We start from the raw sequence: 24,991 nt of genomic DNA, 5'->3' as shown, positions 1-24,991 counted from the left end.
CCCATCCAGCCTCTGCTCAAAGGGCCCCAGACAAGGAGACTTCAAAGGACTCCCAAGTACTTTATATCCCACTAAAGTTGGAAGGGCCCGGGCTGTGGCGCAGGCGGGAGAGCAAGCCAGCTGTAATTAACTGCAATGAATCACTCTGACCAGGAGGTCGTGAGTTCGAGGCCCGCTCGGAGCCTATGTTTGTCTTGTCTTTGTTCTATGTTAAAAGGCATTGAATGTTTGCCTATATGTGTAACATGATCTGCCCTGAGTCCCCTTCGGGGTGAGAAAGAAGGGCGGAATATAAATGCTGTAAATAAATAAATAAATAAATAAGGGTCCCCCAAAGGCCATCTAGTCTGACCTTATGCCACCATGCAGGGAAGCACACTCAAAACCCTCCCAACAGATGCCCATCTGGCCTCTGTTAAAAGGGCTCCAGACAAGGAAACTCCCAAAAAGACTTCCAACTAGTATATATTTCACTAAAGTTGGAAGGGGCCCCCAAAGGCCATCTAGTCTGACCTTATGCCACCATGCAGGGCAACACAATCCAAACCCTCCCAATAGATGCCCATCCAGCCTCTGCTTAAAGGATTCCAGGCAAGAAGGCTTCAAAGGACTCCCAAATAGTCTATATTCCACTAAAGGTGGAAGGGGCACCCTGAGGTCATCTAGTCTGACCTTATTCTAGCATACAGGATGACACAATCAAAACCTTCCCAGTAGATGCCCGTCCAGCCTCTGCTTAAAGGACTCCAAGCAAGAAGGCTTCAAAGGACTCCCAAATAGTCTATATTCCACTAAAGGTGGAAGGGGCACCCTGAGGTCATCTAGTCTGACCTTATTCTAGCATACAGGAAAACACAATCAAAACCCTCTCGATAGATGTCCATCCAGCCTCTGTTTAAAGGCTCCCGGCAGATGTATTTTTACTCATATGGCTCCAGACAAGGAGACTTCAAAGGACTCAGTCGTAGTTTATATTCCACTAAATTGGAAGGGGCCCCCAAAGGCCATCTAGTCTGACCTTATGCCACCATGCAGGGCAACACAATCCAAACCCTCCCAACAGATGCCCATCCAGCCTCTGCTCAAATGGCTCCAGGCAAGGACACTTCAAAGGACTCAGTCATAGTTTATATTCAACTAAATTGGAAGGGATCCCTAAAGGCCATCTAGTCTGACCTTATGCCACCATGCAGGGCAACACCATCAAAACCTTCCCAACAGATGCCCATCCAGCCTCTGCTTAAAGGACTCCAAGCAAGAAGGCTTCAAAGGACTCCCAAATAGTCTATATTCCACTAAAGTTGGAAGGGGCACCCTGAGGTCATTTAGTCTGACCTTAGGCCACCATGCAGGGCAACACAATCCAAACCCTCCCAATAGATGCCCATCCAGCCTCTGCTTAAAGGATTCCAGGCAAGAAGGCTTCAAAGGACTCCCAAATAGTCTATATTCCACTAAAGTTGGAAGGGGCACCCTGAGGTCATCTAGTCTGACCTTAGGCCACCATACAGGAAGACACAATCAAAACCTTCCCAACAGATGTATTACTTAAACGACTCCAAGCAATGGGACTCCAAAGGACTCGACAGTAGTCTATATTCCACGAAAGTTGGAAGGGGCCCCCAAAGACCATCTAGTCTGACCTTATTCTAGCACGCAGGGAAACAATCAAAACCCTCCCAACAGATGCCCATCTGGCCTCTGCTCAAAGGGCTCCAGACAAGGAGACTTCAAAGGGCTCCCAAGTAGTTTATATTCCACTTAATTGGAAGGGTCCCCCAAAGGTCATCTAGTCTGACCTTACGCCACCATGCAGGGCAACACCATCAAAACCTTCCCAACAGATGCCCGTCCAGCCTCTGCTTAAAGGACTCCAAGCAAGAAGGCTTCAAAGGACTCCCAAATAGTCTATATTCCACTAAAGTTGGAAGGGGCACCCTGAGGTCATCTAGTCTGACCTTAGGCCACCATACAGGAAGACACAATCCAAACCCTCCCAATAGATGCCCATCCAGCCTCTGCTTAAAGGATTCCAGGCAAGGAGACTTCAAAGGACTCCCAAATAGTCTATATTCCACTAAAGTTGGAAGGGGCACCCTGAGGTCATCTAGTCTGACCTTATGCCACCATACAGGAAGACACAATCAAAACCTTCCCAGTAGATGCCCGTCCGGCCTCTGCTTAAAGGACTCCAAGCAAGAAGGCTTCAAAGGACTCCCAACTAGTTTATATTTCACTAAAGTTGGAAGGGGCACCCCGAGGTCATCTAGTCTGACCTTATTCTGCCATGCAGGAAAACACAATCAAAACCCTCTCGATAGATGTCCATCCAGCCTCTGTTTAAAGGCTCCCGGCAGATGTATTTTTATTCAAATGGCTCCAGACAAGGAGACTTCAAAGGACTCAGTCGTAGTTTATATTCCACTAAATTGGAAGGGGCCCCCAAAGGCCATCTAGTCTGACCTTATTCTAGCATACAGGAAGACACAATCAAAACCCTCTCAATAGATGTCCATCCAGCCTCTGTTTAAAGGCCTCCAAGCAATGGGACTCCAAAGGACGTCCATATTCCGTTAAAGTTTGGAAGGGGCACCCCGAGGTCATCTAGTCTGACCTTATTCTGCCCTGAAGGAATATGGCTTGGGCCAACTTGGGCCTTCCAGGTGTTTGGACTACAACTCCCACAATTCCTAACAGCCTACCGGCTGTTAGGAATTGTGGGAGTTGTAGTCCAAACACCTGGAAGGCCCAAGTTGGCCCAGGCCTGGTTTTGAGTTTCTTACGTGGATGATGGGATGTGCAATATAGGTGCAATACAATGCTGCACATTGATCTTGTTTTCGTCCCTCTCCTTCCAGGAACCATTTGGCTTAACCATTTCCAATAAACCCCCATCTCTCTCTCTCTCTCTCCCTCCCTCGTTAATTAATCCGCTAACGGGTTTCCGGGGCAACCGCCTGCATCTCAAACGGGTTTGCAAAGAGCCCCGAGCAGCTGTCCAGGCGGCAGAGAGGGATCAAATCCCTGTCCATCTTGCATCAGAAAGGCATGAAATGCCAAAAATGTCAGCAGGTGTCCAATTGGGAGTTGGAAGCGGGACCCCCAAAGGTCATCTAGTCTGACCCTGTTCGGCCACGCAGCTTTCCCGAAAGGCCTTTTTGTATTTTTTTAATGTTTTTAATTGTATTGCATGGGGAGAACAGCAGGCAATACATTATGTCAACTATAAACTGTATTACCGTATATACTCGAGTATAAGCCGACCCGAATATAAGCCGAGGCACCTAATTTTACCACAAAAAAAACTGGGAAAACATTGACTCTAGTATAAGCCGATGTTGGTAAATTTCAGAAATAAAAATAGATATCAGTAAAATTACATTAATTGAGGCATCAGTAGGTTAAATGTTTTTGAATATTTACATAAAGCAGAAATTTAAGATAAAGACTGTCCAACTCTGATCAAATCATTATTATCTTCTTCAATATAAATGTGCTTATGTATCCTTTTAATAATACAGTAGAGTCTCACTTATCCAACATAAACGGGCCAGCATAACGTTGGATAAGTGAATATGTTGGATAATAAGAAGGGATTAAGGAAAAGCCTATTACACATCAAATTAGGTTATGATTTTACAAATTAAGCACCAAAACATCATGTTAGACAACAAATTTGACAGAAAAAGTAGATAAATGCGCAGTAATGCTATGTAGTAATTACTGTATTTACGAATTTAGCACCAAAATATCATGATATATTGAAAACATTGACTACAAAAATGCGTTGGATAATCCAGAACGTTGGATAAGTGAGACTCTAGTGTAATAGAGTAAAATAATATATGTAATAATAATAAATACAGGAAAATAATACATGTAATAATAGAGTAAAATAATAAATGCAATAATAATAATAATATCAGAGTGAAATAATAAATGTATTATTATTAATAAAAAGTATAGAGTAAAATAAATGTAATACAGTAGAGTCTCGCTTATCCAACGTAAACGGGCCGGCAGAATGTTGGATAAGCGAATTTGTTGGATAATAAGGAGAGATTAAGGAAAAGCCTATTAAACATCAAATTAGGTTTTAATTTTACAAATTAAGCACCAAAACATCATGTTATACAACAAATTTGACAGAAAAAGTAGTTCAATACACAGTAATGTTACGTTGCAATTACTGTATTTACGAATTTAGCACCAAAATATCACGATATATTGAAAACATTGACTACAAAAATGGCTTGGATAATCCAGAGGCTTGGATAAGCGAGGCTTGCGTAAGTGAGACTCTACTGTATATCTAAGGTCAGACTAGATCGCCTTTGGGTGCCCCTTCCAACTTGAGTCTCCTTGCTTGGAGCCCGTTAAACAGAGACTGGATGGACATTTCTCTACCCTGGAGGGGACTCAAGGCGGCTTCCATATGGCAACTGTTAGATGCCTTAAAATACATATAGAGACTTGAAATCAATTAAATTACAATTAATACATATTAAACATTTAAAATATTACATTAAATATTAAAATCATTCAGGAGTCAGGTGGGAAGGGATTTCCCTCAGCGTATTCTAAGTTATCTAACTCCTCATTGAGGACTGGAGGCTGTTGTGGTTCAGTCTGATGATGAAGGGGGATTTGGGTTTATGCAGGCTGGCCAAGGAAATGTTGAAGGCTCTGAATTGTCAGAGAAGCCGCAGGCTAGCAGTGAAGCAGACGTTTGTGATAAACAGACTAGTAATGAAGCAGAAGTCAGTGATAAGGGTGACCTTTCACAGGATTCAGAACATCAACAAATCCCAGGTGGCTCTGGCAGCGAGTCAGAGGAGTCTTCCTGAGGGATACAAGGTTAAGGTTAAGAGTTTATCGTCCCAGACTTTTTCTGAATATAGCTGGTAAACGTGTGGGAACTCAAGGACAAAGGAATGCTTTTTTAGCCTATAAGCATGGTTAAATAAGAGAGAAACAGGGAAAGATTTCATACAAAGCAACGTTGATTTTGGAAGCTAAGTTCTTGTTTTTGTTCATGCCTAGATCCTGTGTTTTGGATTATATTTTGGAATTCATACTACCTTGTTTTCAGGACTGATTTGTTAGATTAGAGACTTTGAACTATATTCTACAGATTGCCTCTGCATTTGGATTATTGCTTTCTTTACTGCTTTTTATTCAGAGTTTGCTATCTTTTATTAATAAACTGTAAAAACCAAGTCTGCTGTAGTGGAGTGTGCGTTAAGAGCAAGGTGAACCAGTGCTGAGGTGCAACAGAGGCTTGGGCAACGTGGGGTTGAATTCCAACAATCCCCTTCTTCAGCCATCCTCTGCTACCACACCTTGCACTGTTTCCAGACTTTCCAGCAAAATTATTATTATTATTGATGACGATGATGCACACTTGTTGGAGGCCGTGGCTCGTCTCTTACTGACCCACCCTTGTGTTTCCTTGCAGGACTGGGGTCCCCCGGGGGGTCCCCCTCGGACGCGTGCTCGGCCCCGTGCCCCCCGTCCTTCTCGGAGGTGTGGCAGGTGAGCCTCCGCCCGCGGGGCCTGGGCCACTCGCGCCACCTGGCCGGCTCCTACCTGCTGTGCCTGGCCGAGCGGACGGTCAGCTTCCTGCGGCTGAACCCCCCAGAGGCTGAGGCGGGGTCGGCGGCCGGGTCCACGGGGTCGGCGGCCGGGTCGGGCCCTTCCTTGGTGCTGCAGCTGCTGAGCGTCCGGCGCTGCGGCCACTCGGAGAACTACTTCTTCCTGGAGGTGGGCCGCTCGGCTGCCACGGGACCCGGGGAGCTCTGGATGCAGGTGGAGGACGCGGTGGAGGCCCAGAAGATGCACGAGACCATCCTGGAGGCCATGAAGGCCCTCAGCGACGAGGTCCGCATGCGCAGCAGCACCGCCAGCACCCCTGGCCCCAAGGCCTTGACCTCCAGCCCCATCTCGGTGCCCCCCCGGACCTCCAAGGCCGGCCAGGGGTCTCCCTCCGTGGGTCCGAACGTCGCTCCGGCCCTTCTGACCCGGAAGCCCGGCTCCCTGAGCAGCGACTACAGCGCCGTCTCCTCGGACGAAGGGGGGTCCAGCCCTTGCGAGGCGCAGCCCCCCCGGACACCGGACCCCCTCGCAGGGGTGGACTACATCGCCATGGCCAAGCGGAGGGACACTCACGGCCAGTGGGGGGCGCGGTCCGAGAGCAACGCGCAGGACCCTCTTTCCGATCTGGACTACATCGCGATGGGCAAGCCGGACGTCGGCAGCGGTCAGCGCTTGGTCAGGTCGGTGTCCGAGAACTGCAAGCGGAACCCGCTTTCCGATTTGGACTACACCGCCATGCGCAAAGCGGACGTTGGTAGTGGTCAGCGCTTCAAAGTCCAGTGGGCACAGTCGGGGTCAGAGCATAACATGCGCGACCCCCTTTCCGAGCTGGATTATATCGCAATGGCGAGACTGACCGCTTCCAACGGTCACCACATGACTCGTTGGGCGTCAGGCAGCAAGCGGGCCTCTTTGCCCCCTTTGGCCTTTGAGAAGGGGACCCCCAACTTGCCCCGGCGCAACACGGCTCCGTCCGCCACGGCCTCGGCCAGCTACCCCGAAGGGCTCAACGTCTACGGCTACATGGCCATGCTGCCCGGAGGAGTGACCGCCGCCGAGGACTACGTCCCCATGACCCCCGGGAGCCTCTCGCCAATGCAGGAGAACAGTGGGGGCTACATGGTGATGACCCCCAAAGGGAGCTGCTCTCCGGACGGGACTGGACCGTGGGGCAAAGTGGCGGGGGGCGACTACGTCAACATGTCCCCCTCGGGACCCCCGTTCTACTCCCTGCCGCGGTCCTACCGGCCGTGCCCCTTTGTCCCAAGCCGGTTCTCGGGGTCGTCGTCCACCAGCTCCGAGAGCCTGGACGGGGGGCCACTCGCCGGCCCCTTCACGGACCCCCCTCAAAATGCCGGGGAGTACGTCAGCATCGAGTACCCCGCCGGCAGCGTTGCGAGCTACGTCACGATGGACCCCGAGAGCAAGGGTGGCCATGGGAACCGTCCAAGGGGACCGTCTAGGTGGTCTCGAGGGGGCCCTGAAAGGAGCGGAGCCCCCCTGGCGCAGCCCTCGGACGAGGCCGGGATGGACCTCAACTACATCGACTTGGACCTGGTCAAGGAGGCGGTGGGCGCCGGCCCTGCGGAGGAGGAGGAGGAGGAGGCCGCCCCGGGGCACTTGCTGCTCCACGCCTACGCCAGCATCGACTTCCACCGCTGTGGAGGATTCCGGGGTAGCCGGGACACGAAATCCCCGGAAAAGGGTAAGGCCACGGGGGGAGGGGATTCTGTGTCCGTGCCCCATCCCCATTTGCGCTTGTAGTGGAATTTGCAAAAATGACACATAATCTATATATATAAAAGGGTTATGGAATCGCGGCACCGAGCAAAACAACAAAAGTAAAGGCCCCCCAACCTTGAAATTTGACAACACAACCCATCATCCACGCCTTAAGGTTGAAACAACACAAAATCACGTCACGCACCTCCACATGGACAGGACCCACAACACACCATCGGGAGCCATGCCGGGAGGGAGGGAAAGAGAAAGCATAATGGCCGGCAGGGAAGAGGGAAAAAGCTGCCCCCTGGGTCCTAGCGCCCGCCCATCATCCGAATTATTTACAGTAGAGTCTCACTTATCCAAGCCTCGCTTATCCAAGTTTCTGGATTATCCAAGCCATTTTTGTAGTCAACATTTTCAATATATCATGATATTTTGGTGCTAAATTCGTAAATACAGTAATTACAACATAACATTACTGTGTATTGAACTACTTTTTCTACCAAATGTGTTGTCTAACATGATGTTTTGGTGCTTATCTCCACAATCTCCACCATAAAAATAATAATAGAATCCTACAGTCACAGAGATAGGAGAGACCCCTAAAGGCCATCCAGTCCAACCCCTTCCTGCCACGGAGAACACAATCCAAACATTCCCAACAGATGGCCATACAGCCTCTTGAGAATGATAATGCTAATAACAATATCGTGGAATCCTCATGTTTGCAGACAACCCTAAGAATCATCCAGTACAACCTCCTTCTACCATGCAAGACCACACAATCCAAACACTCCTGACAGATGGCCATCCACCCACTATATAATAATAATGATGATAATAAAGATAATAATCATGATGATAACAGCAATAATAATAATAATAATAATAATAATAATAATAATAATAATAATAATAGAACTATACCATCCAATAATTTGGAGACACCCCTAACGGCCATCCACCCCAACCCTTTCTACTATGCACCAAGACACAATCTAACCATTCACAACACTTATACAATACTACACAGCGATCCCCTCTACTCTCACCACTTTCACATTACACAAACAACCAAATACATACTAAACATAAAGTCAACCATACAACAGACATTCAATACCACCACTAACTCAAATTTCTCACCAACACCACCAGACAACACCACAGCAACGCATGGCCGGGCACAGCTAGTGATAATAATAACTACTACTATCAGGGGTAAACATTATTATTATTATTATCAACACAACGACGTTGTATGGCACAGCAAACAAGATAGATATGCTGGATTTCGTTTCGCAAAACCACAAGTCGAACACTTCCCAAGTGTCTAGGACTGTGTGATGTATTTTCTGATGATGTGTGCAGATCCCAGTAGGGTGGCCTTTTGCAGTTGGCAGATCATAATTTTGTCAATGTCTATTGTTTCCAAATGCCGGCTGAGATCTTTTGGCACGGCACCCAGTGTGCCCATCACCACCGGGACCACCTGTACTGGTTTCTGCCAGAGTCTTTGAAGTTCAATCTTGAGGTCCTGATAGCGGCTGAGTGCAGACTGTGCAAGGAAACCGACGAAACCATTGATCATATCCTCAGCTGCTGTAAGAAAATCGCACAGACAGACTACAAACAGAGGCACAACTATGTGGCCCAAATGATTCATGGGAACTTATGCCTCAAGTACCACCTCCCAGCAGCAAAGAACTGGTGGGATCACAAACCTGCAAAAGTCTTGGAAAATGAGCACGCAAAGATAATGTGGGACTTCCGAATCCAGACTGACAAAGTTCTGGAACACAACACACCAGACATCACAGTTGTGGAAAAGAACAAGGTTTGGATCATTGATGTTGCCATCCCAGGTGACAGTCGCATAGATGAAAAACAATAGGAAAAACTCAGCCGCTATCAGGACCTCAAGATTATTATTATTATTATTATTATTATTATTATTATTATTATTATTATTAGTAGTAGTATTTATCATCATCATCATTGCATAGCCTGCCTTATAGCAATCCCTGGGCAAAATAAATTATTATTATTATTATTATTATTATTAAAATATGGGTATATTTATTATTAATATTTTTATATTATTATTACTATTATTTTTATTGCATAGCCTGCCTTATAGCATACAATATCTGGGCAAAATAATATTGATAATAATGCCCCTCCATTCTGTCAGTGCCAATCTCCATTTGCACTCTTACCAGGATTTGGAAAAAGTGACCCATAATAACAACAGCTATAATGGATAAAAATTGTTGTTATCATCATCACTATTGCATAGCCTGCCTTATAGCATACATTCCCTGGGAAAAATAATAATAATAATAATAATGAGGATGATGATGATGCCCCTCCGTTCTGTGCCAATGCCAATCCCCATTTGCACTCTTACTGGTATTTGCAAAAATGACACATAATAACAACAACTATAATGGATAAAAATTGTTGTTGTTGTGTTGTTGTTATCATCATTATTGCATAGCCTGCCTTATAGCATACAATCCCTGGGCAAAATATTTTTTTGTTGTTGTTAAAATATGGGTATATTTATTATTAATACATTTATATTATTATTAGTATTATTTTTATTGCATAGCCTGCCTTATAGCATACAATCTCTGGGCAAAATAATATTAATAATAATGTCCCTCCATTCTGTCAATGCCAATCTCCATTTGCACTCTTACCACACATATAATGACACATAACAACAACTATTATGGATAAAAATTCTGCCTTTTAGTAGCCAATGTTTTTGTAGTCAATGTCTTCAATACATTGCAATGTTTTGGTGCTAAATTCGTAAATACAGTAATTGCTACATTACATTACCGTGTATTGAACTGCGTTTTCTGTTGTATAACATGATGTTTTGGTGCTTCATTTGTAAAGTCATAACGTAATTTGACATTTAATAGGCTTTTCCTCAATCCCTCCTTATTATCCAACATTTTCACTTTCACGTTCTGCCAGCCCGTTTTTGTTGGATAAGTGAGACTCTACTGTACATACATAATTGGTTTTTTGTATTGTTTTGGTTCTTTTTTAGTCCCCTGTCCTTGATTTAATTAATTTTAAAAAAGAAAATAGAATTGGAAACTTGTCCCCGGAGAGGTGTCAATGCGTCCCTTTGAGCGACACAATAAATATTTATTCATCCCAAGTATTAATATCCTGCCCTTTATTCGGAGATTCCTGGGTCACTTGCAGTGAAAAGCAGGTTTACATTTAAAGCGACGGCGTCAACAAAAAGACTAATGAACTTCCTAAAAATATATGGTGCAGAATCAATGATATGCAGGAGCCAATTTCCTGCTTTGTCTTTTCCTCTTTTATAGTTATATACTAGCTGTGCCCGGCCACGTGTTGCTGTGGCTTATGAGAATGCCTTGTCGGCCAGGTGGAATAGCAGTGAATAGCCTTGCAGCCTCAAAAGCCTGAACCCTGGCTGCACCCCAGCACCACTGTGGCCGACGGGGTTGCTAGGAGATGAAGGGGGCGGGGCCTAAAGGGGGCGGGGCCTACCCTTCTGACCAGCAACCAGGGTTGAAAACGGCTCTTCCTCGTCATCTAATTTGGACTTTCTTTTCCAGGTTTTTTGTTTGAAAGACATAGATTGGATGACTATGTCTTTCGTGGCCAAATTTGATGTGATTTGTTTCAATGGTTTTGTTGTTTACTCAGTCCTACAAACGTACATTACATTTATATATATATACTAGCTGTGCCCGGCCACGCGTTGCTGTGGCAAAGTGGTGGTGGTGTTGGTTAAAAATTGTTGTGTAATTTTTATTTGACGTTATTTGCATTTTTATATTAATTTTATTGTAAGTTATATTTTTATTTATTATATTTTATTATTTTCTTGTATTATTTTTAGTTATTTTCTGTTGTTATAGTATTTTATTGTATTAATTTTTTAGTGTTTTTTATTATTTTTTATTGGGTTGCTAGGAGACCAAGTTGGAGGAGCTTAGCCTTCTAACTGGCAGCAATTGGATAAAAGCAATTATTCTTCTCTCTCTAATTAGGACTTTATTTTTCTTTTCTCTTTGTTGTATCAACCTAGAGTCGTGGATGATGGGTTGTGTCGTCAAATTTCGAGGTTGGGGGGCCTGTAGTTTTGTTGTTTTGTGGGTCGCCGTGATGCCATCACTCTTTTATATATATAGATAGATAGGTAGATATACAGATTGATGTATATATGTATCATTGCACAATTTGTATGGTCAGTAATTTTTTTCCCAATTATGTCCCTAATGCAATCAAGGCACACATTGAAGACGGCTCACCCTCAACATAAAAAATTATTATTATTAAAGTAAAGAATTAAACGATTAAAATATTGTTTTGCTAACTTCCCTTTCTGTCTTGTTTTTTCTCCCTGCAGATTCTTGACTGTTCCAGAAGGAAGAAAAACTATCCTGGGGGGAAAAAAACTGCCTTATTTTCCCCTCTTTATTTGCATTCAGGCCATTTTGCTGCTGCCTCTTTTCCTCCTTTGTGTTTATTGGGGGGACCCTTTGTGCCTTTGCAGGAAGTGGGGTCTTGTTGCCCCCAAATGCACCCCAAAACCTATCCTTTGCACCAAAGAGAGGGCCCTTCGCATACGCATCTTGGAATTTTGCGGGGTCCCTGAACCCCAAAATTCCCACTCATTATAATAACCCCATTCTGGATTTTGGGGTCCCTGAACCCCCCAAAATTGCCCTCATTTAAAATACCACAATTTTGGATTTTGAGGGTCCCTGAACCCCAAAACTATCATTCATTTTCCATTCCGGATTTGGGGGTCCCTGAACCTCCCAAATTGCCACTCATTAAAATACCACAATTTTTGATTTTGGGGCTCCCTGAACCCCAAAACTATCACTCATAATACTCCCATTCTGGATTTGGGGGATCCCTGAACCCCAAAAATACCACTCGTTATAATACCCCCCAAATTGCCCTCATTAAAATACCACAATTTTGGATTTTGAGGGTCCCTGAACCCCAAAACTATCATTCATTTTCCATTCCGGATTTGGGGGTCCCTGAATCCCCCAAATTCCCCTCATTAAAATACCACAATTTTGGATTTTGGGGCTCCCTGAACCCCAAAACTATAACTCATAATACTCCCATTCTGGATTTGGGGGATCCCTGAACCCCAAAAAACCACTCATTTTAATACCCCCCAAATTATCCTCATTGAAATACCACAATTTTGGATTTTGAGGGTCCCTGAACCCCAAAACTATCATTCATTATCCATTCTGGATTTGGGGGTCCCTGAACCTCCCAAATTGCCCTCATTAAAATACCACAATTTTGGATTTTGGGGCTCCCTGAACCCCATAACTATCATTCATTTTCCATTCCGGATTTTGGGGTCCCTGAAACCCCCAAATTGCCCTCATTAAAATACCACAATTTTGGATTTTGGGGCTCCCTGAATCCCAACACTATAACTCATAATACTCCCATTCTGGATTTGGGGGTTCCTGAACCCCCCAAATTGCCCTCATTAAAATATCACAATTTTGGATTTTGGGGCTCCCTGAACCCCAAAACTATCACTCGTTATAATACCCCCATTCCGGATTTGGGGGTCCAAGAAACCCAAAATTTCCACTCATCAAAATAACCTGCATTTTGGAATTTGGGGTCCCTGAACCCCAAAACTATCAACTCACTATACCATTTTGGATTTGGGGGGATCCCTGTACCCCAAAATTGCCACTTATTAAAATAACGCAGATTTGCCCCATTTTGCTGCTCTCAGCCCCAGTGTCCCCCCCCCCCCCTTAATAAAAGCCTCACCTGCCTTGCAACTGGATTTTGGGGTCACAGAAAGGGATTTTGGGGTCCTTGAACCCTGAAATTGTCACTAATTAAATTCCCAGTTTGCAGCTTTTGGCTCAAATAGGACGATTTGCAAATTGTCTCATTTCAGCTGCAATAAAACCTTGCAGCTGGACTTTTTTTTTGGGGGGGGGTGTTATTGAACCCCAATATTGTCCTTTATAAAAATAACCCATTTTTATTCTCAGACAGTTGCAAATGCCTTTGTCCCACTTCAGCTCTAATGACCCCCCCCCCCCCCAAAAAAAAAAGCTTTACATGTCTTGCAAATGGATTTTGGGGGGTCCCTGAACCCCAAAAATGACATTAATTGGAAACCTTAAGCCTCTTGCAATTGGATTTTGTAATGAAATAGATGACTTTTTTGTCTCTTTTCAACCCTGTCCACTTAAAATAAAAGCTTCACTTGCTTTGTGGCTGGATTTGGGGGGGGGGGGGATTTTGGGGGTCCCAGGAAGAGATTTGGGGGTTCACCAGCTTTCTTAATGAGGTTTTTGCAGAAGTCTCATTTCATCTCTCATTTGTCTCCTCCCAAAAATAAAACCTTTTGCAGATGGATTTTTTTTGGGGTGGGGGTGGGGGTCCCTGAACCCCAAAACTAGTCTCCTTAATTCAAAACCATTCACAGTTTAACCCTTTGCTGAAGTGCTCCCCGAAACCCACCCTCCTTTATTTTTCTCTTTCTTGCACTTTGCACAGCCAACCCTTTGGGGAGACCCCTCCCCAAATTAAAAAAAAAACAAAACCCTTTTTGCTTCTCTGATATTTGGAAAATAAAAACATTTTAAAATACAGAGGAAAACGGGTTTATTCTGTGTCCCGCTTTGGAGACGATGCAACTCTCCTTTTTCTCTTTGAGACATTATTCTGATTTGCAAAATACTCTCCAGGGCTTCCCAATTGTGTTGTTGTTTTTTGGGGTGATGGCATGCAAATGCCAAGTGAATCCCAGGACGGTTTTAATGCCTCGGGTGTTGCTCCTAAGAGGCGAAGCCGTGGGGGAATTCCGGGGGTCGCATTCCTGGGTCTCGCGGCTGGAAGCAGCTGGGCCTCTGCCTTGACGGAGCGGAACAGGTGGGACCGAAACCTTATCCGGAGGGAGGGACGAGGAGGAGGATGGGAAGCCGGGAGACGCAGCGTCGCCCTGCAGAAATAAATACACACCAATAATAAATCAATATTATTATTATCATCTGCCTTGTAGCATACAGTCCCAGGGCAAAACAATCTATATCTATCTATATATATAAAAGAGTGATGGCATCACGGCGACCCACAAAACAACAAACCTACAGGCCTCCCAACCTCAAAATTTGACAACACAACCCATCATCCACGCCTCTAGGTTGATACAACAAAAAGAAAAGAAAAACAAAGTCCTAATTAGAGGGAGAGCAATAATTGTTTTTATCCAATTGCTGCCAGTTTAGAGGGCTAAGCTCCGCCCACTTGGTCTCCTAGCAACCTACTCAGTCCAGGAGACAGGCACAGTTAGGCCTCAGGCCTCTTCCACACTGCCTATAAGATACAGATTATCTGATTTTAACTGGATTATATGGCAGTGTAGACTCAAGGCTATATTACCCATTTAGAATCTTATATTATCTGCTTTGAACTGGATTGTCTTGACTCCACACTGCCAGATAATCCACTTCAGTGTGCATTTTATACAGCAGTGTAGAAGGGGCAGTTCCAGGCAGATAATATAAAATTACAAATATACAGTAGAGTCTCACTAATCCAACATAAACAGTGTCCTCTACCCTCACCACTTTCACAGTACACAAACAACCAAATGCATACTAAACATAAAGACAACCATACAACACACATTCAATACCACCACAACCTCAACAATTTCTCACCAACACCACCAGACAACGCCACAGCAACGCGTGGCCGGGCACAGCTAGTATATATATAAATTTAATGTACGTTTGTAGGACTGAGTAAACAACAAAACCACTGAACCAAATCACATCAAATTTGGCCACAAAAGACATAGTCATACAATCTATGTCAGGGGTCCTCAAACTTTTTCAGTGGAGGGCCGGTTCATGGTCCCTCAGACTGTTGGGGGGCCAGACTATGATGAAATAGTCCAAAATTAGGAGTGTTGTTGTGTGCCTTCAAGGCATTGCAGACTTAGATCAAGTCTAAAGTTTAGGACAGGGACCAGGTCAAGGACCTTGGGGGGCCGCATCCGGCCCATGGGCCTTCGTTTAGGGACCCCTGATCTAGACAATCTCGTAAGACCATAGGTAAGCAAAGAGACCTCCAAGGACCATCTAGATGGTTCCATAAAACCATAGGTAAGGAAAGGGACCCTCAAAGGCCATCTAGACAGTCTCATAGGACCGTAGGTAAGGAAAGGGACCTCCAAAAGCCATCTAAATGGTCTCATAAGGCCGTAGCTAAGCAAAGAGACCTCCAAAGACCATCTAGATGGTCTCATAGGACCATAGGTAATGAAAGTGACTTCCAAAAGCCATCTAGATGGTCTCATAAGGCCGTAGCTAAGCAAAGAGACCTCCAAAGACCATCTAGATGGTCTCATAAGACCATAGCTAAGTAAAGGGACCCTCAAAGGCCATCTAGATGGTCTCATAGGACCATAGGTAATGAAAGTGACTTCCAAAAGCCATCTAGATGGTCTCATAAGGCCGTAGCTAAGCAAAGAGACCTCCAAAGACCATCTAGATGGTCTCATAAGACCATAGCTAAGTAAAGGGACCCTCAAAGGCCATCTAGATGGTCTCATAGGACCATAGGTAATGAAAGTGACTTCCAAAAGCCATCTAGATGGTCTCATAAGGCCGTAGCTAAGCAAAGAGACCTCCAAAGACCATCTAGATGGTCTCATAAGACCATAGCTAAGTAAAGGGACCCTCAAAGGCCATCTAGATGGTCTCATAGGACCATAGGTAATGAAAGTGACTTCCAAAAGCCATCTAGATGGTCTCATAAGGCCGTAGCTAAGCAAAGAGACCTCCAAAGACCATCTAGATGGTCTCATAAGACCATAGCTAAGTAAAGGGACCCTCAAAGGCCATCTAGATGGTCTCATAGGACCATAGGTAATGAAAGTGACTTCCAAAAGCCATCTAGATGGTCTCATAAGGCCGTAGCTAAGCAAAGAGACCTCCAAAGACCATCTAGATGGTCTCATAAGACCATAGCTAAGTAAAGGGACCCTCAAAGGCCATCTAGATGGTCTCATAGGACCATAGGTAATGAAAGTGACTTCCAAAAGCCATCTAGATGGTCTCATAAGGCCGTAGCTAAGCAAAGAGACCTCCAAAGACCATCTAGATGGTCTCATAAGACCATAGCTAAGTAAAGGGACCCTCAAAGGCCATCTAGATGGTCTCATAGGACCATAGGTAATGAAAGTGACTTCCAAAAGCCATCTAGATGGTCTCATAAGGCCGTAGCTAAGCAAAGAGACCTCCAAAGACCATCTAGATGGTCTCATAAGACCATAGCTAAGTAAAGGGACCCTCAAAGGCCATCTAGATGGTCTCATAGGACCATAGGTAATGAAAGTGACTTCCAAAAGCCATCTAGATGGTCTCATAAGGCTGTAGCTAAGCAAAGAGACCTCCAAAGACCATCTAGATGGTCTCATAAGACCATAGCTAAGTAAAGGGACCCTCAAAGGCCATCTAGATGGTCTCATAGGACCATAGGTAATGAAAGTGACCTCCAAAAGCCATCTAGGTGGTCTCATAAGGCTGTAGCTAAGCAAAGAGACCTCCAAAGACCAGGTAGACTTAGGTCAACCCTAAGTCTAAAGTTTAGGGCAGGGGCCAAATCAGTGACCTTGGAGGGCCGCATCTGGCCCCCGGGCCTTAGTTTGGGGACCCCTGATCTCTGTCTTTAAAAAAACCTAGAAAAATAAAGTCCAAATTAGATGATGAGGAAGAGCCGTTTTCAACCCTGCCTGCCAGTCAGAAGGGTAGGCCCCGCCCACTTCATCTCCTAGCATGGATGGCCCACTAGGTCTCTTCTGACTCACTATTATTCTATACAGTCCCAGGGCAAAATACTAATAATACTAATAATAATAATAATATATAGCCTGACTTAAACAGTCCCAGGGCAAATAATAATAATAATAATAATAATCTTCACATGACGTGGATTGACTACCAAAAGGCCTTTGACTCACTCCCACACAGCTGGATCATCAAGTGCCTGGACGCCATCGGGATTAGTAAAAACGTTGGCACCTTCATTGAAAACATGATGGAGCACTGGAAAACTGAACTGTTTGTTGGAAATGAAAGTTATGGACTTGTCAACATCAGGAGAGGAATTTTCCAGGGAGACTCATTGTCCCCTCTGCTTTTCATGGAAAGTTCCTTGACAAAATTGAAGGAAAAGCTGATGAGACGACCTGGCTCTGGCAACGTTCTGGAACACAACACACCAGACATCACAGTTGTGGAAAAGAAAAAGGTTTGGATCATTGATGTCGCCATCCCAACAAGATAGATATGCTGGATTTCGTTTCACAAAACCACAAGTCGAACACTTCCCAAGTGTCTAGGACTGTGTGATGTATTTTCGGATGATGCACGCAGATCTCAGCAGGGTGGCCTTTTGCAGTTGGCAGATCATAATTTTGTCAATGTCTGTTGTTTCCAAATGCTGGCTGAGATCTTTTGGCATGGCACCCAGTGTGCCCATCACCACCGGGACCACCTGCACTGGTTTCTGCCAGAGTCTTTGCAGTTCAATCTTGAGGTCCTGAGAGCGGCTGAGTTTTTCCTGTTGTTTTTCGTCACCTGGGATGGTGACATCAATGATCCAAACCTTTTTCTTTTCCACAACTGTGATGTCTGGTGTGTTGTGTTCCAGAACTTTGTCAGTCTGGATTCGGAAGTCCCACAGTATCTTTGCATGTTCATTTTCCAATACTTTTGCAGGTTTGTGATCCCACCAGTTCTTTGCTGCTGGGAGATGGTACTTGAGGCATAAGTTCCAATGAATCATTTGGGCCACAGAGTTGTGCCTCTGTTTGTAGTCTGTCTGTGCAATTTTCTTACAGCAGCTGAGGATATGATCCATGGTTTCGTCAGTTTCCTTACACATGATCAATGGTTTTGTCCACTTCCTTGCACAGTCTGCATTTTGGGTCATCAGCTGATTTTTCGATCTTGGCCTGAATTGCCTTTGTCCTGATGTCTTGCTCCTGGGCTGCAAGGATCAGGCCTTCTGTCTCCTTCTTCAGGGTCCCATTCGTGAGCCAGAGCCAGGTCTTCTATTATTATTATTATTATTATTATTATTATTATTATTATTATTAATTGCCTTTGTTCTGATGTCTTGCTCCTGGGCTGCAAGGATCAGGCCTTCTGTCTCCTTCTTCAGGGTCCCATTCGTGAGCCAGAGCCAGGTCTTCTATTATTATTATTATTATTATTATTATTATTATTAATTGCCTTTGTTCTGATGTCTTGCTCCTGGGCTGCAAGGATCAGGCCTTCTGTCTCCTTCTTCAGGGTCCCATTCGTGAGCCAGAGCCAGGTCTTCTATTATTATTATTATTATTATTATTATTATTATTAATTGCCTTTGTTCTGATGTCTTGCTCCTGGGCTGCAAGGATCAGGCCTTCTGTCTCCTTCTTCAGGGTCCCATTCGTGATCCAGAGCCAGGTCTTCTATTATTATTATTATTATTATTATTATTATTATTAATTGCCTTTGTCCTGATGGCTTGCTCCTGGGCTGCAAGGATCAGGCCTTCTGTCTCCTTCTTCAGGGTCCCATTCGTGAGCCAGAGCCAGGTCTTCTCCTTATCAGCTTTTCCTTCAATTTTGTCAAGGAACTTTCCATGCAATGTTTTGTTGTGCCAGCTGTATTATTATTATTATTATTATTATTATTATTATTATTATTATTATTATTATTATTATTATTATTGCAGGGGGTTGGACTGGATGGCTCATGAGGTTTTTTCCAACTCTTATTCTATGATACTATTATTATTATTATTATTATTATTATTATTATTATTATTATTATTATTATGGGTTTCTATGATACAAGGAAGTCTGCAATAAGAACAATAATACGAATGCTGGCCTTGATTTTACCCATGACAATTCATCAATATTTGTATAAATAATCAACCAACACAAGCTGTTTCTGTGTTTGCAGCCGCAGAACAAGGCAAGCCCGCCCTCTCGTGGCCAGGGGTGGTAATGCTGCTTCCTCCTTGTGGCCGGTCACTCTTGACCTGTCCTGGCTCAATGCGGATGGCTCAGTCTGGACGGAAGGGAACGGGACAGATAGATAGATAGATATGGGAGTGCCGCAAGGTTCCATCCTGGGCCCGGTTCTGTTCAGGATCTTTATCAGTGACCAAGATGAAGGGTTAGAAGGCACGATCATCTGGAGAACAATAATCCCTATGAGGAGCGGCTGAAAGAGCTGGGCAGGTTGAGCTTGCAGAAGAGAAGGATGAATAGGAAGGAAGGAAGGACAGAAAGATAGTGAAAGGGGGAAGAAATAATAGGAAGGAAGGATAGGCCAATACGAGGGTTGACTGAAAAGTAATGCCTCCACCTTCGTTACTTGGACCTTATTTTATTTATCCGACAAGCTTTCGATGGGTGAAAAACTCGGGGCTATGTCTGTCCTTATCGATATTTTAAAGGTAATTGTATTGTTTTAATCTACTTCTGTAAACCGCTCCGAGCCAAATTGGGAGTAGCGGTATACAAGTCTAATAAAATAAAAATAAATAAAATTTATTGCAATATTTATATCCCGCCCTTCTCACCCAGTAGGGGACTCGGGGCAGCTTACAATAAAACACGCATATAAAATTGAACAATACATTGTGAATCAATTAAAAAGTTATTAAATTACATCAGACATTCATAAAAACACTTATAAAATACAGATGGGCATGTTCCGAATATAGACATTTTAGTTTGCACTCAACTTTCTTTTAACTTTTGATGGGAATATTTGAATAAAAGCAGAAATAATCCTTAGAATGTGCTCTAACGACCACTATTCACTTTTCCACATCATCACCAGACAATTGGATACATTTCTGCCAATGATGAACAAGTTTTCTGAAGCCGTCACAGAAGAAGTCGACACTCTGGTTCCGCAACCGACGTCTCGCATTTCTCAACGTCTTCATCAGAAGCATGATGATGTCCCCACAGATCTCCTTTCATGATCGGAAACAGATGGAAGTCAGACAGGGATGATCCGGACTGTGTGGAGGATGCCGGACGGTGGTGAGATCCAGTCTCTGAAGTTCTGTTGTGGTGGCATGTGGAGTGTGTGGTCTGGCATTGTTGTGCGGCAGGAAGACATTTCCCTTTTCCTTTCGGACCCTTGTTAGCCGTCGTTTCGAATTTCGCAGCGTTGTGATGTAACGCTCTAAATTTATTATTGTCCCACGTTCAAGGAAATCAACATGGATAACACCATCTGCATCCCAGAACATTATCGCCATGATCTTTCAAGCTGAGGGCTGTGTCTTGCATTTCTTTTTCTGGGGTGAGTCTCTGTGTCGATATTCCATAGACCAGGGGTCCTCAAACTTTTTCAGTGGAGGGCCGGTTCATGGTCCCTCAGACTGTTGGGGGGCCAGACTATGATGAAATAGTCCAAAATTAGGATTGTTGTTGTGTGCCTTCAAGGCATTGCAGACTTAGATCAAGTCTAAAGTTTAGGACAGGGGCCAGGTCAAGGACCTTGGGGGGCCGCATCCGGCCCATGGGCCTTCGTTTAGGGACCCCTGATCTAGACAATCTCGTAAGACCATAGGTAAGCAAAGAGACCTCCAAGGACCATCTAGATGGTTCCATAAAACCATAGGTAAGGAAAGGGACCCTCAAAGGCCATCTAGACAGTCTCATAGGACCGTAGGTAAGGAAAGGGACCTCCAAAAGCCATCTAAATGGTCTCATAAGGCCATAGGTAAGCAAAGAGACCTCCAAAGACCATCTAGATGGTCTCATAAGACCATAGGTAAGTAAAGGGACCCTCAAAGGCCATCTAGATGGTCTCATAGGACCATAGGTAATGAAAGTGACTTCCAAAAGCCATCTAGATGGTCTCATAAGGCTGTAGCTAAGCAAAGAGACCTCCAAAGACCATCTAGATGGTCTCATAAGACCATAGCTAAGTAAAGGGACCCTCAAAGGCCATCTAGATGGTCTCATAGGACCATAGGTAATGAAAGTGACTTCCAAAAGCCATCTAGATGGTCTTATAAGACCATAGCTAAGCAAAGAGACCTCCAAAGGCCATCTAGATGGTCTCATAAGACCATAGCTAAGTAAAGGGACCCTCAAAGGCCATCTAGATGGTCTCATAAGACCATAGGTAAGCAAAGAGACCTCCAAAGACCATCTAGATGGTCTTATAAGACCATAGGTAAGTAAAGGGACCCTCAAAGGCCATCTAGATGGTCTCATAAGACCATAGGTAAGCAAAGAGACCTCCAAAGACCAGGTAGACTTAGGTCAACCCTCAGTCTAAAGTTTAGGGCAGGGGCCAGATCAGTGACCTTGGAGGGCTGCATCCGGCCCCCGGGCCTTAGTTTGGGGACCCCTGCCATAGACTGACACTGTCTCCAAGTCGTAATGGTGTGCCCACGTTTCGTCTCCTGTCACAATTGAATGGAGAAAAGCGTCACCTTCATTCTCGTAACAAATTTCATCCTGGGTTCCCGTCACGCACAGATCTTCCAATATTTTATTTATTTATTTATTTATTTATTTATTTATTTACAGTATTTATATTCCGCCCTTCTTTCTCACCCCGAAAGGGACTCAGGGTGGATTACAATGAACACATATATGGCAAACATACAATGCCAACAGACAAACAACGTATAAAGACAGACTCGGAGGCATTTTTAACATTTTTCCAGCTTCACAATTCCGGCCACAGGGGGAGCTGTTGCTTCACCGTCCAGTAGTGGCTATACTTCCTCATTCCTTTCCTCGTGTTTTGCTGGCAGTTTTATGGTGTTGTAAATCAGCCTCCCCGCATAAAGCGTCCCTAAATTTCCCTAATTGACAGGTGCAACTGTCTTTCGGGGCTGCATAGGTCAACAGCAAGCCGGGGCTATTAATGGTCGGAGGCTTAACTCATGACCTCTCGGTCAGTAGTGATTTATAGCAGCTGGTTACTAGCCAGCTGCGCCACAGCCCGGCCCCAATAGCCAAGCAAAGCAAAAATGTGACCCACACGTTCTTGTGAAATGCCGATTATGCTTGAAATTTCTCTCTGAGCGATACGACAATCGTCCTGAATCAATATTTCAAACTTTTGCTTGTGAAACTTGGTGGTTGCTGTCACAGGACCTCCAACCCTTAGTTTGTCACGCAAGTCAGATGTCCCCACCTCAACACCTTTAAACTTACTCGCCCAATGACTCCCAGGACTCACATCAACACAGTCCCCATAAACAGCTTGCGTTCTTGGATGAATCTCCTTTGGGAATCTCCTATGACTGTACGTTGCTTAAGTCGCATTGACTGACTGTCAGCACAGGGTTCCATACTTCACACCTTAACAACACAACCGTTCAATGCTAAGGCTTCCCCATCTGCGCAGGGTTCCATACTTGGCACTTTAACAACACAAGTTGGGTCGATACAGGGAATGCAATTATCGTCTAGAGTTCTTGGAGAACGGGAGAAGTCCCAGCAGATTGGAGGAGGGCGAATGTGGTCCCGATCTATCTTCAAGAAGGGAAAAAAGAACGACCCAAACAATTACCGTCCGGTTAGCCTCACATCAATACCAGGCAAAATTCTGGAAAAGATCATTAAGGAAGTGGTCTGCAAACACTTAGAAACAAATGCGGTCATTGCTAATAGTCAACACGGATTTACCAAAAACAAGTCATGCCAGACTCATCTGATCTCTTTTTTCGATAGAGTTACGAGTTGGGTCGATACAGGGAATGCTGTGGATGTAGCGTACCTGGATTTCAGGAAGGCCTTCGACAAAGTCCCCCACGACCTTCTGGCAAGGAAACTAGTAAAATGTGGGCTAGACAAAACTACGGTTAGGTGGATCTGTAATTGGCTAAGCGAACAAACCCAAAGGGTGCTCACCAATGCGTCGTCTTCATCATGGAAAGAAGTGACAAGTGGAGTGCCACAAGCAGGGCTCCGTCCTGGGCCCGGTTCTGTTCAACATCTTTATTAACGACTTAGACGAAGGGTTAGAAGGCACGATCATCAAGTTTGCAGACGACACAAAACTGGGAGGGATAGCTAACACTCCAGAAGACAGGAGCAGAATTCAAAACGATCTTGACAGACTAGAGAGATGATTGGCCGAAACTCACAAAATGAAGTTCAACAGGGACAAATGCAAGAGACTTCACTTCGGCAGAAAAAATGGAAATCAAAGAGACAGAATGGGGGACGATGCCTGGCTTGACAGCAGTGTGTGCGAAAAAGACCTTGGAGTCCTCGTGGGGAAGAAGTTAAACATGAGCCAACAATGTGATGCGGCAGCTAAAAAAGCCAATGGGATTCTGTCCTGCATCAAGAGGGGAATAGCGTCTAGATCCAGGGAAGTCCTGCTCCCCCTTATTCTATTCTGCCTTGGTCAGGCCACTTTACCTGGAATCACAGTGTCCAATTCTGGGCCCCACAGTTGAAGGGAGATGTTGACAAGCTGGAAAGCGTCCAGAGGAGGGCGACTAAAATGATGAAGGGTCTGGAGAACAAGCCCTATGAGGAGCGGCTTAAAGAGCTGGGCATGTTTAGCCTGCAGAAGAGAAGGCTGAGAGGAGACATGATGAGAGCCATGTACAAATATGTGAAGGGAAGTCATAGGGAAGAGGGAGCAAGCTTGTTTTCTGCTGCCCTGCAGACTAGGACACAAGGGAACAAGGGCTTCAAACTACAGGAAAGAAAGGAGATTCCACCTGAACATCAGGAAGAACTTCCTCACTGTGAGAAGGGCTGTTCACCAGTGGAACTCTCTGCCTCGGACTGTGGTGGAGGCTCCTTCTTTGGAGGCTTTGAAGCAGAGGCTGGATGGCCATCTGTCGGGGGTGCTTTGAATGCGATTTCCTGCTTCTTGACAGAATGGGGTTGGACTGGATGGCCCATGAGGTCTCTTCCAACTCTGCTATTCTATGATTCTACAACCATTCAATGCTAAGGCTTCCCCGTCTGCGCAGGGTTCCACACTTCGTACTTTAACAACACAACCGTTCAATGCTCAGGCTTCCCACCAAATGGAACTCACTGTAGAGGAGAGTCTCCTGAACAAGCCAACCAGGACTGCCATCCGTTGAGGAGTCACCAAGGTGGAGGCATTATTTGTCATTCAACCTTCATAGATGGAGGAGGGAAGGGTGAATGGGAAGGGAGGGTTGGAAGGGGAAAGAATGAATGGGAAAGAAGGAAGGATAGATAGATAGAAGGTGAAGGAGGAATGGGAAGGAAGGAAGGAAGGAAGGAAGGGCGGGTGGAGAGTGGAGGTGTGCAGAGTGAGTGACCAGGTCTCTTCCCGCCTGCTGACCTTTCCCCGTGGGGTGACCCCCGTGGCCGGCTGCCCCGTGGTGGTGGCCCAGGAGCGGAGGGTGAGGGAGAGGGCCAGGGCCAGGCCCAGGAGGGAGGCCCCGAGGGCCCAGTGCCCACTCAGGCCCTGTGGTGGTGCCCGGGGGGGCAGGCTGGTGGCGGCCCGCCATCCCTCCGTGGTCCCGGGGGGGCCGCAGGGCAGGACCAGGGCCCAGAGGGGCAGCAATAGGCGCACCACCCAGCCCCCCAGGACGGTCATGGTGGGGCTCCAGACGT

General features: G+C 45.2%; 2 protein-coding genes across 3 annotated transcripts in view; one reads left to right on the top strand and one right to left on the bottom strand.

The window, feature by feature from the left end:
* Positions 1–13,979, top strand: part of LOC103282162 (insulin receptor substrate 1) — a 20,413-nt gene extending 6,434 nt beyond the window's left edge. The window contains exons 2-3 of the mRNA XM_062957601.1: positions 5,459–7,300; positions 11,729–13,979. Of these exons, the coding sequence (XP_062813671.1) occupies positions 5,459–7,300; positions 11,729–11,736 (1,850 nt within the window). The 3' untranslated portion in view covers positions 11,737–13,979. The remainder of the gene's footprint in view (positions 1–5,458; positions 7,301–11,728) is intronic.
* Positions 13,976–24,991, bottom strand: LOC134292495 (uncharacterized). 2 transcript variants are annotated; one of them, XM_062957602.1, is made up of 3 exons: positions 24,717–24,991; positions 19,330–19,460; positions 13,976–14,329 (listed from the first exon to the last, which is right to left on the bottom strand). In XM_062957602.1, exons 1-3 carry the CDS (start codon positions 24,972–24,974, stop codon positions 13,993–13,995), a joined length of 726 nt encoding a protein of 241 aa, XP_062813672.1. In that variant the 5' UTR covers positions 24,975–24,991; the 3' UTR covers positions 13,976–13,992. The 2 variants fall into 2 exon arrangements, with proteins under 2 accessions (XP_062813672.1, XP_062813673.1); XM_062957603.1 differs by lacking the exon at positions 19,330–19,460.

Source organism: Anolis carolinensis, chromosome 6, assembly GCF_035594765.1.
Source record: "Anolis carolinensis isolate JA03-04 chromosome 6, rAnoCar3.1.pri, whole genome shotgun sequence".
Taxonomy (NCBI): domain Eukaryota; kingdom Metazoa; phylum Chordata; class Lepidosauria; order Squamata; family Dactyloidae; genus Anolis; species Anolis carolinensis.
Note: the sequence above shows the minus strand (reverse complement) of the source record. Positions and strands in the feature narration are given on the sequence as shown.